Source organism: Columba livia, chromosome 9 (assembly GCF_036013475.1).
Source record: "Columba livia isolate bColLiv1 breed racing homer chromosome 9, bColLiv1.pat.W.v2, whole genome shotgun sequence".
NCBI lineage: Eukaryota > Metazoa > Chordata > Aves > Columbiformes > Columbidae > Columba > Columba livia.
Genome location: NC_088610.1, coordinates 7,560,300 through 7,572,529, shown reverse-complemented (window position 1 = coordinate 7,572,529; position 12,230 = coordinate 7,560,300). Strand labels below are relative to the sequence as shown.

The following is a 12,230-nucleotide window of genomic DNA, read 5'->3' as shown; positions in this document are numbered from 1 at the left end:
CCTTGGTTTGTTCTGCTGCTGCACTTACAGCTTTAGCTTGTGCTGAGCTGCATTTTGTGCCATGCTAAGTCCATCACATGTGCCTTTTGTGTGGTCCAGGTTTTGAACTTTGCTTGCAGGAACTAGACAGCCACTGCAGTGGCCTTTGGTAATGCCTTGTGCGTGTTTCCCTGCTGATAAAGTAAGGTCTCGCTGATTTATCTACTCACACGCAGAAGTATTTGTCTTTCGTATTTTATTTTCTTCTTGAAATTCCACCCATTGGTCATTCATCTTTTGTGATTTCCTCTTTCTTGCTGTGCTCTGCAGCAATCTTCATAGAATGTTGCTTCATCTTTCACTTGAACACTTTTCATTCCTCCCCAGTTTTGCCTGATTATGCATGTTTTGAAATGGGACTCACTGGAATTTTTCTTCCAGCCTAAGTGAAATATCTTCAGCTGCTGAGGAAAGGAGGTTTTTTACCTTGTCATAGGGAAGCAGAACTTCCCAGGGGCTGTGAATCAGTCTAAGCTGCAGTATGGGCTAACACCGCTCCATTTTCAGCAGAAGCAGAGTAAGGCCGTTACTGAGTATGTCACAAGTCAGCAATGATTCCTGTCTCTGGGAGCCAAACATGTTACCTGTCACTGGTGTGATGGCTGCAAACTGGTGTTGCTAACTCTTAGAGTTGGGGCCTTTCTTAAATCCCCAGATCATTATGTAAGAATGACAACTTGGCATATTTAAATCTTTTCTGGTTCTAATGGCTGTGGAGAAAAGCTCACAACAGAAACCTTAGAAGACCCTAAACCATGAGTCAAAAGCAAGAACGAACCCCAGATTCATTACTTAGGTTTGTTTTTACTCTCCTAGCAGAGGATGGAGGAAGTGCATCTGCTTTGCAGCTGGCAGTCTCTGAGCCTTGTAATATCGACTGCCTTCCCCATTTATCCTGAACCTATGAACAGCAAAAAGTCTCCTCTGTCCTGTGAAGCCAGTCTGTGGTGCATGCACCTCACCGTGCATGGGGCTGGGGCTGCAGCAGCAGGGTGGATGTTGTGGCCCATGGGGTGGGAGTTAAGTAGCTAAGTTCTTCCCAGTTCACACCAGCGCACCAAATACAATTGTCAAATTTTGTTTAGGAAACTTACAGACGTGTTTCATTTTGATAAGATCAGAACCTTTCCTTGCAACTTTTTCATAATATTGTCAAAATATTTCAGCAAAGTTGAAATACTTTAGAAAAACATCATTTTAAGGAATGATGTCTCATTGCATGAGACAGTCTTAGAAAAGGAATTTTCCCAGACAAAAAGTCCTCTTAGCTAAGTTACCTGGAAAAGATGTACCAAATATTAACTCCTAAGAAGCTAGGATTTCAATGCTGGCTCTTGTAAAGGTCTTGTAAATCCTGTCTTTAATTCTCTTAAAATGTAAACTTCCCTTTACATGTATAGCCACACTTCCTTCAGAACCAACAGGGACAAACCTGTTTGTGAGTCTGGTAAAGACCCTGCTGCTGTAGTGATGCTACACTGGAGGAGGTGGGAGTTATAGGCTCCAGAATAGTGGTCTTGCCAGTGCAATCTGTTTCAAATGTGTCTTCACGTGCTCTTCCACCACTGTGGCCAGTTAGTGTGTGAGAACCTGAACCATAGTGCCCTGGTAGTGGCTTTACTGTGATTGGAGAAGCTGTGAATTGGAGCAGAAAACGTTTCTTGTACCATCATTCCCCAGGCAGGGAGTCAGGCAGGCAAGTACACGCTTGTCTTCATGAGACTGTGCCACACATGTTGTATTAACATGTCAGAATAAATACGCTTCAGATCTGGATGACAATAAAAGGCTCTGTATGTGTCACTGGAAGTAGGCAGATGGAGAGGTTCATACTTCCATGGATGCTGCTCCCGACCTCAGATGCACTCCTGAACATTAGGAGAGAGTTTGCTGGGAGGGGGAGAGTGGTTGGTTTCTTGGGGAGGTGGTCTATTGTACTTGCCCTCTGAAAATCTCCTGTGTTAAGCCTCCCAACTTTTTCCTGTGGAATGGATGGATAGTTGCAGTGTTAGATGAGGAAAGTAGCCTGCTGGTTGTTCATGTTTTATGCAGCAAGTTGGTGGGGAAAGCCAAGAGTGTGCCCTGGTTGAATTTGGAAGATGTACCTGTTCAAGTGCTGGCTTTGCCTCACTAGCTGCCTGCTGACAGCAAAGGAGCCAAGGGGCTGGCCAGCAAGCTAACATGCCTGCCCACCCCAAAACCTTGGTACAAGGGCAAGATGTTGCCCTCTAAACTTAGGCCATACCTCAGGCAAAGCCATTGTTGCCTACGGTGGATTAATAACCTCAATTACTGGGGCCCTGTGGGTCAGATCTTCCCCATGCTGGGTGCATTATAGCCCTGCTTTCCTCTTTCCTGACTGCTGAGCCTGGAGGGACTGGCAGACAGGGGGTCATCATCTGCCTTCCTGTATGTTTTTTCCCTTGTTGAGTGGCTGCGGAGACTGATCAGATGCAAAACAAGAAGCAGAGCTGGCAAGGAAGTTGCACCCACCAAGGAGGTGTCTCTAGAAGGTGCTTCTGCCGCTCTCAGGTGCAAAGGACAAATGCGACAACATTTGGGGGTTTGCCTTGAGATCCAGACACCTACAAAAATAAACCCCAAATCACAGCTCCCTCCACCATGGGGGGCTGGCAGTCAGGTTGGGTCATTTGGGGAAGGGGCTCTGTGGCTCTTGCAGGGGGTAATATACCCTCCAAATATCACGGTATTCACTAAGCATCTGGTTAAAGGTGATGCAGAAGTCACACACTTGGATTTCTAAAATGTTTCCCTTACTGGTTGTTTCCTTTAAAGAAAAAATATCAAGTCTCATCAGTGGGGAGGGTCAGGACTGTGTAGTCCACTATGTTCCTAAATGATCTTGAGGAGAGAGGGGGATGGAGAGAAGACAAACAAAATCACTTGGAGTAAGGAAAATGGAAGTGGACAAGAAAGAGACAGCGTAGATCTCTCTGAAAGTGCTAGCTCAGCAGATGCAAGCAGAAATTATTGGGAAAGGTACAGAAAGGAAATGGGACCCATCATCCTGCTGTGCTAGAAATCCCTGGTGCACTGACACCTTGACTACTGTGTGCAGCTCTAGTTATCCCATCTCAAAAAAGATGCGTTAGGATTAGAAATACACAGGAAAGAGTGACAAGGTCAGCAGAGCCTGCAGAATAGCTGCTGCCTGGGGAGCGATGGAACAGATTGGGCATTTTCAGGTGTCTTCAGAAATGAAACAATTGGGGAGGGAAATACGGCAGAGGCGTATAAAACCATGACTGTCACAGAGAACACAAAATTACCATTTCACAATATAACCACTAAGGTGAGCATTAAATGGAACTACTGAGACACAGTTTTAAGCTAATAAAAGCTTTTCCTGGTGCGTGATAACCTGTAGAATTTCTTGGCAAAAGGTGGCGAGGAGATGAACAATATTGCTGGCTTCAAAAAACTATTATAAATATTTATTGCAAAGAAATCTACCAAGGGTTATTAAACACATTGTGAGACATCCTGTCAAAGAGGAAATTGCAAAGCTGCAGGGCTCTGGAAGCAGGTGGAAGGAGCAATGTATGGCTACCCCTTTTTCAAGTGTGTCTGTTCCAAGCTCCTGGTATTACTACCAAAACAGGTTTGGAGAAATCCTAGGTGTTCCAGCTTCTGAGGAAGCATCACTGTGTTGAAAAACAATCTAGAACAACCACTTCTCAGTAATTCAGGTTGAAGGTATTTGATACACAGAGCCATCTTTACATGTAATTTTAGGTTTCTTCTTAATGTCTGGAAATGAAGCTACTAAGTACTTATTACTATGATCCTTTTTTGTGTCTGAGGATAAACCTATTAAATGATCAAGGCTGTGAGACATCTTTTCTTTTTCTCCTGGTGAACTGAGAGGCTGCTGAGATTTTACCAAGTCGGTCTCTCTACCAGCAGCTGGAGTAAGTGGTTTCTGTTCCCTCTTGTTCATGTGATAACGCTGCTCTTTGAATACAGAAGAGCAACCAAGAAATTGGTCTTTCTTGTCTGATGCACAAAATCAAGCTATGTCTTTTTTTCTGTCTCATCTCCTCTTTGCTGTCAGAAGATGTGTGGTACACTTTTTCCATAGTAAAGCAGCATAGCTACAATCTTTGCACAATATTATACTGATCAGGAAGAGGCTAATCCTCTCATTAAATCACCCGAATGAGGACTGACAGATGATTCCCTACTTGGCCACGTATTTATTGCGTGACCTTCAGCAAACCCCTGAACTTTGTGCTGCAGCTTTCACTGGATGCAGGAGGAGCTGTAGGTGGTCACTGTTTGTACATGGTTAGTATTTCTCCAAAGCAGAGCCTGCTCTCCCTCCTTGTCAGCAGTGCTCTGCTTCACAAAGCAAGAGCACAGCTTAAGCAGAAATACTTAGAGAGCACAGTGATGATAGTGGGTTAAGAACTTGTTTGCACTGAAAAGGGCGGTACTTTTTTTGGCCCATTGCAGAGTAGATTTTGCTCAATTGGCTTCTGCAAGAAAGGTGCTGAGAAGTGTTTATCTGCTATCACTGAGGAATATACTGTCACTGATCACAAATAAGATCCATGGAGTGAGTGTCAAGAAAGGAGCACCAGGTGCTCCCATAGGAGTTTTGTAAATTCATGGAGAGACACAAGGCCTGAGATATGTATTAGCACTAGCTTAACCAAAGCTGTTGAGGCTAATGAGACATTTATCTCTATATCTGTGTTTGGCCAGAAAATACAACAAAGGCAAAGACTTGAGGAGGAAAAAAAAGAAAAAAAAAGAGCAACACAACCCACCTGCACAGGGTGTTTATTTGTGTACCAGTTGCAATGTTCAAAGAACTACACGTGGACAATATGGGTGAAAACAGAAGTGGAATGGACCCTGCACCTTGAAAGATTATTGCCTGCTTTTGTATGAACACAAGGAAATTGCCTTTCCTGACTAGTCTCTTCTATGAGCTTTTGTGGATTTCTTTTATTTTTTGGCTTTTGTGACTGATGAACTCATGCATATTATGCTATTTTAATACCTAGCAAAGAGCCTTGTCTGCTAAATCACCTTATTTTTCTCTGATCAGAGCACAGTGCACTCCTCTTTTTAGTAGAAGGTATTAATTTAAATTCCATAATCCCAAACATATTCTCGTTTCTGCTCTGTGCTTCAGAAGGCCAATGGCATTTTAATTTAATAAGGGAGAAACACACATGACGCTGTATTTGCTGTAACTGTCTTCTGACCTCAATGAGTCTTTCACAGATTTCTTTGCGTTCCAGCAAATAAAATCTCTGGTTTTATTCAAGAACAAAATTTAAATATCCATAGTATTTTCACAGTAACTTTTGAGATGTTATTTGCATTATTATTTAGAAGTGGAGCCCGTCAATGGAGGAACAGCAAGATTTATTCACCGCTTGCATCTCATTGAAATATTGTTTGGGTGCATGTTGTCCCTTTGCAGAGAAATAAATTTTATTTTGGTTTACCTTGTTTTTGGATTAAAATGAGTTAACTCATCTAGCAGTATTGATTTATGTCAGCTTTGTTTATCTTTCCAAGTTCCATAAGCTTTGTTTACTGGGTTAAGATTTACCTAATTGGATACATGATATTACTGAGTATTTTGTGGCATGTAAACACTTGAATCATATGCATCACAGTTCCTAAAGAATCATCCTGTGCCATTTTTAGGCTTCCATTTTGCTATTTAAACTTACTTGAACCTACTCGGTTTGAAAGAACAACATCTGCTTGTAGCAGTCCTCATGGCCCTTCTTTGGAAATGTCAAGTAACACTCATTCATTCTTTTCCCTGTTTTGTTTCTGCTCTCCTTTGCTCTGACATAAATCAGGACCTGACCCCTTGGAGCCTGCCCCATGAAGGCAGAAGTCCTGTCAGATCAGTACTTGTTAAGCCTGGATCATCAGCCTTGCTGCAAGGTGATGAACCTCCCCCTAGAGAAATTCAGGCTATTTTATTACTGTTTTTTGGGTTGTTCTGAATAAGTTTTCCAAGAACAATTCTGTTAGTTTAATGAACAGAGGCCTCAAACTTCAGCTACCTGTTACATTCTTGTTTGTGTTTTTTTTTTTTTTTTTTTTTTTCTTCTTACAAACATCTGTATTGTGTCCAATACACTTGTCCTCACATGTCCAAGTGAGGATGCCTGATTGTTCCCATGCTGGCTTAATATGTGTAACATCTGAGTGCACCTCTCTCCTGGTACCTGGTGCTGCACTTCAGTACTGGCATCTTTAAATCAGAGCCCCCTCATTTACAGCACCATGTTGGCAGCTAAGTAAGGAGGGCACCTTGACTTCAGATCTCGCTGTACTGTCCTTGATTGGCCAGATCCAGAATTGTTCTTATCTCAAACATGCTGCTGATGCATTTACAGAAAGAGGACTATTATTCTTTGTGCTTTTATAGAAGTACCCAAGAACCACTAGTGGTGTTTTAGGGCTTCACTGTGCAAACTACTTCTGGCCTTGTTCCGGGGGGGCACAGGCTTGCTCGGTGATCAGTACAGTGTAGAACTGAAGGACAACCATGGGTGAAGAGGAGAGGTATCAGCTATGGTCTCAGTTTGGTATTTGCCCTGACATGGCACCATAGTCTTCTGTGATTGCTGTAGATCAGGTATTGCTAAGGATTGTAGCAGGAGCAACGATCCTGGGTAAGCAGGGACATGTAGAAACGGGGGAGAAGGGCAGTTTCAATTAGCTTTTTATTGTGATTTGGTGCATGTGTGAGGTCCTGTGTAAAATAGCTGATGAATTAAGACATACAAAGTGGTGGTCTTCAGCACAAGTCACAACAGACAACAAAAACCGAATTTAGCATGGATCCCAAAGATTAGTTATTAATACCTTGCAACCTTTTAACAGTCCTGAACTGTATGCTACTGGCTTTGCTTCTAGCTAAGTGCTGTTTTCAGTGTACTAAGTAGGGCTGACTGGAAAATTAGAGCTTCCATTTCATGAAACATTTAGCATTTTAACTATTCATTTTTTCCTATTCTAGAGGAAAACTGAAACTGTTGGATGTTTACTGAGGGTATGAAAGACTCCAAGTACTCTCACAGGTACCGGTTTTGGCACAAACCCTCAACAGACTCTCATACTAGAACAGCATTTCCTTTGCTGTACCTGATTTATGTGCCTTGATACTCTGATCTCTGTGTATTTTTTAGCTTTTACTGTTCTGTCTGGAGATTCCAGTAAGCAAACCAGTGTTGTACCCTGTATCACGTGGACTCTTGCCTCATTCTTTTTGTTTTGACTTGAGAGATACCCTAAGAAGTGTTAACAGTAAGGTCTCTGTCCTCAGTTTTGCATCTCTGTGGAATGTGGGCCAAAAGCCTGCTGCATCCCACGTGAACTCTCTAAAACCTTCCATCTCATGTACTGGTCTGAGAAGCCCAGACACTTTTACTATGTGCCAGGAGCAGTAAGAGCTTTGGAAGTTGGTGCTTGAGTAGGTAGCCCTGCTCAAGCACAAGGTAATCCACATAGAAATCCACCCTGGAAGGCTCAGTTTTGTCCAAGAGGCATCTGCCTTTCAGTAGAGTATTGGACTCTTCTCAGGTGCAGGAGTTCATTTGAGAGGTTTTTGTATGTATTATTTCTTCTGAGGAGCTTTCTGTGCTTTCCAGCCTTGTGTCATGGGTTTTGCATGTGGTAGTTTCATTAACTGAAGACATCTCTAAGGAGAACAGATTTTCCCAACCTTCCTTGCTTATGAAATATCGGCCCTACATTTCTGTGCAGCACAAATCTGAATCTAGATTTAAATCTGCGAGACTGTAACCTTTTTTTTTTCGTTTGAAGTGTGTGCTTATAGCAACACCCCTTGCTCTAGCCACACGCTCCTACTGGTGACTTAAGACAAGAGGTGTGTCTTCTTCCCAGCCACGTTGCAGGTCCCGTGGTTTCTGCCAGGCAGGGAGCCCCAGAAAGGGCCATTCACTGCCCCCTGCACGTGGTGCCTTCCCGGCCGTGCTCGGCGCTGGGAATATCGCGGCGGACCGAGCTTGCCTTGCTCCGCAGAGCATCCTCGGAGAGCATCCCCGGGGAGGGCGGCAGGGACGCCGGGCCGCCTCCCTCCCCGCCGGGATTCGGGCAACTACAGAGCGGCGGAGGAAGCTGCGGTGGGAACAGCGACTACCTCCGTCCGTCTCCCCGCCAGTGAAGCGGCGCGGCCGAAGCTGAAGGCAGCTGGGGGGGTCCCGGCGGCGGCTGCCCGCCCCGGCGGGGGCTGTGCCGACAGGGGGCAGGGCTGGGAGCCGGCCGCTCGTGTTTCTAGGGCTTGACGTCCTTCCAGCTAGCCCGACCCCCTTCCCAGCAAAGCCTGCCCTTCCCCGGCGGAGAAGTCCCGAGAAGTGGCGGCGGGGTCCCCCACCCTCCCCCGGACGCGGCGGGGCCGCGGCGATGGGCTGGGAAGTTTGGCGCCGAGGAGGGCCGGCGCCCCGCCGCTGAGAGCCGGCTGCTCCGGGGCCGGTCCCTTTTCCGAGGAGCAGGACGGCGCCACAAAGTGAAATCCATGAGGATTCTCGGGCTTCTCCTGGAGAAAGGCTCGCATATGCTGCAGTGTCTCTGTGGAAGGCGCCTGAGATCCAGCCACAGCCCAGGTGGGGAGCGCGCGTCCTTGTCCCCAGCGCCCTCCGCTCCCCGCCCGGGTACCGCTCGGCCCGGGCTGGCCCCGTTTCCTCGCCTTTCTCCCCCGCCCTCCTCCTCCGCCGCTGTCTCGCCGGCGCCGCGCACAGGTGGCGGGCGGGACCGAGCGCTGTCCGCGGTGCTGACCCCACCGCGCATTCACCGATCCCGGGTTCCCGTCAACCCGAGATCCCAAAACAGGGGTCCCGTCCGCCCGCAGGTGCCTCTCTCATGGTGCCGTCCCTAACTCGGACACTCATCCACCTGAGGACTCCACCTCATCTATGTCCCCTACCTAGGTTCTACACCCCACTTGCTGCCCTCACCCAAACAGAACCTCCACAGAGGTTCCTCTTCCCTATGTGGATCTCTGCCTCACACATGACCCTCACTAGTGTGCCCCATCCCAATTGCAGCCCACACCCACACAGAACTGCCCCACAGCTCCCTCTTCCCTACACAAGACTCCTGTATCACTCATCCTACCTGGAACCCCCAACCGTGGCCTCCATTATTACCTGGTCAGGATAAAGATGACCTTCCTCAGTGTGCCTGCGGCTCTGCGTGACTCTAGTGTTGGGGTTGAGCCCACTGGAAGAGCTCTCCGTATCCTGTGTTTTTAGTAGCAATGTTGCAATGTTTTTCTAATGGAGGGTGTTAAATGTGTTCTTGAGTAGAGATGTCCCTAGAAACAAAAGGCTCTTCCTCCCTCTCCCCCAGCTGGTCCTGATGGGGGGGCCAGGAGAGTCCCAGCATCTCTATTGGCTCCCAGCCTGTTGGGGAGGGAGCATTTCTGGAAGCTGCACAAGGATGGGGAGTGCAGTGGGGTGAAGGGCTGAAGGGTGTGCCAGATCTTGAGCTGTATCTGAGTACTTTTTGCATAGAGGAATAATTGCACAAGTGCCTTGGTTTGGTGTGGCTCTACCCTTGAGCTTTAGGGTGATCTTGTTGAAGTTTTTTAAGTGACGTCTCTGTAATTTGTTTTGTGCTATGTGTGTTTTGTGAGCCTGACTTCCCCTTTCTACAATACTGGGCAAATGTCTGTGGCAGGGGTGTCACAGTCATTTTCACCAAGGGCCACATTAACTTCATGGTTGCCTTCAAAGGGCCAAATGTAATTTTAGGACTGCATAAGTGTAACTACTCCTACATTTATACAGCCTTAAAATTACATTTGGTCCTTTGAAGGCAGATGTGAGGCTGATGTGGGCCCCAGTGCATTTTGACACCCCTGGTCTATGGAAAGAAACCCTATCTTACTATATTAAGATCTGCAGAAGTTACAGCACTAACCCAAGTGCTTTGAGCTTGACTTGCTTGTAGTTCCTACCTGACTTTTGAGTACATTCGCTTATCAAACCCTGAATGTTGTAATCTATAGACACCAGATGCTTACAAGGATGTATTTTACAGTATTAGTTGTTAATGCTTGTGTTGTTTCTTTACTCTAGAGGAGAAAAATTTTCATGTCTTCTGGTATTGTCCATTGAAGAGAAAGGCTGTGCCTGGGGGAGCACCACTGTTGCTGACGTAGCCTGGGTTCCCTTTTGTCCCTGCTAAAGAGAATTTGTTAATAGTTATAGCCATCTGTTTATGCCTCAGTATCCCCTTTCCGTCCACAAGACTTGTGTGTTCAAGTTATTGTCTGCATTGGGCTCATGGCAATAGGGGACATGTCAGAAATCTTTGAGAGAGTAGGCTTCACTCCCTTGAAAGTATTTTCTGCCTTGCTTTCAGGAAAGATATGATCACACTAAAAAGAATAAATTGTGGCTGTGCTTGGAAGCATTACGTACAGTTGTCTTTTTAGTGAAAAACTGTGCTTAAGTTTTCTTTATAGTGCTACCTGTGAATGTTTGTGTCATTTTGTTACTTAGAAACTTAACTGTGGCAGTAAAGGGTACAATAACCTACTAGTTAAAATAGGGTTGTGCTTAGGCCATTAGGACACTCTAGACTGTAACTTCAGTGAATTAGAAGCTAGTTGTTGTGTCCTAATGGTTTCCCTGCTGAACTGGTTTGGCTTTACTGGTGGATCCTGTGCTAAAGCATGCTTGATGGATATGTGGTGACTGAGTCTTTCCTTAGATCTACTATTCTGATAGGGTGATACTGAACATTTCATAGTCTTTGTATTTTACGATGTTGTGCTGTAAGGAAGCAATCCATGGAAATTATGTCCTTTCATTATCTCCAGCTAGTCTTGTTCTCTAGATACTAGCCCAATGCCACCACAAGCCTGAGCACTCCAGATGTGGTCTGTTGCTGTCAATCAGGCTGCTAAAATAAGTTTCCTCTTTTTGGCTGCATTTGTTCCTTTTCCGTTAAGGTTGGGCTTTACATTCTTGAAAAACTTATCATGAAAATGAAAACTTCCTCCATAAAGGGGTCAATGTGGGCCAGATCTGCTGATGGAGAGATCTCCTTGTTACTTCTTCGACAGATAAGCATGCCTCAGGAGATAGATGTGTACTCCTGCAACAGCCCTAAAGGTGTAATACTGTGTCCAGCTTGGCACTGTGGATGCTATGCCAATCAGAAATATAAACCAACAAAAGGATTATAAATTACAGGAGAGGAAGAACCATGGAAACATAGACTACAACAGTGGCGGCATAGAGTGCTGTGAGCTATTAAACGCCCTTGATCCTCTGATCTGAAGTGATATCCTCGTAGTAGGTGGTTTATGCCAAAATATTTGGCACTTTGTGTACTTAAGTTGAATTATGTCTTGGCCAAGCCTTTGTCTTTCTCTCATGTTTTCTTTAATGCAAACAAGTCATAAGGATGTAAGCACATGTTTAGAGATAGATTCATACTCATGCATTGTGTTGACTCAGAGCCTTAGACCACTCCTGATTCTGACAGAAACTAATGTGTGATACTTCAAAGAAAAACAGTGAAATGTTGAAGACAACTGTAGAGTACTGTGCAGCTCTATTGTGATGTTAGCAAAAATATTAATAAGATTATTGTTATTACTATGCTAAGACTTCTCACCTTTACTCTGAGCTAACTCTAGCCTGTTTTATGCTCCATTTCTGAGGTCTGCTGATATTTGTCTTAGTTTGTGCAGGGGAAGGCTTCTTTGGTAGCTTGAGCAGCACCCTGCAAAATGGGGTTTAATGGGTCTCCAAGGCACCACAAAAGTGCAAGTAATTCATAGTAGCACAGAGCAAGAGATTTATTCCTCGTCCTTTGTGTATTTCTTTGCAACTATTTTAGCACAGTGATGTCCTGTATCATCTTCCAGGTACTTCACTTGTTATCTTAGTTTCAGAATTTGTAACCTGACTGATTGTATTGCATGTGCAGAGCTATTTCCCTTCTGGATGGTGCCATCATAAATAATTTTGTTAAATATCTTTTAATTAATTTATTTTCTCTGCTGACGTCTTTTTCTCCTTTGCTTTGGAGGTGGTGTTTGCCAGTCCAGAATTTTTTTTTTTTTTTTTTTGCTTTTAGCTTCCTAGTCAACATTATGACATAACTACTACATTGTTAAGTCCAAGGTAGGCATCGGATAATTATCACAATGT

General features: G+C 44.9%; 1 protein-coding gene across 2 annotated transcripts in view; it reads left to right on the top strand.

The window, feature by feature from the left end:
• The window catches only part of FGF12 (fibroblast growth factor 12), a 217,142-nt gene that overhangs the window by 71,888 nt on the left and 133,024 nt on the right, over positions 1-12,230 (top strand). The window contains exon 1 of one of the 2 annotated variants that reach the window (XM_065073634.1): positions 8,519-8,666. The exons of the other annotated variant lie outside the window; for it this stretch is intronic. Coding sequence (XP_064929706.1) covers positions 8,579-8,666 — 88 coding nt within the window. The 5' untranslated portion in view covers positions 8,519-8,578. Of the gene's footprint in view, positions 1-8,518; positions 8,667-12,230 lie in introns of those variants that run through there. 2 annotated transcript variants of the gene reach the window in all.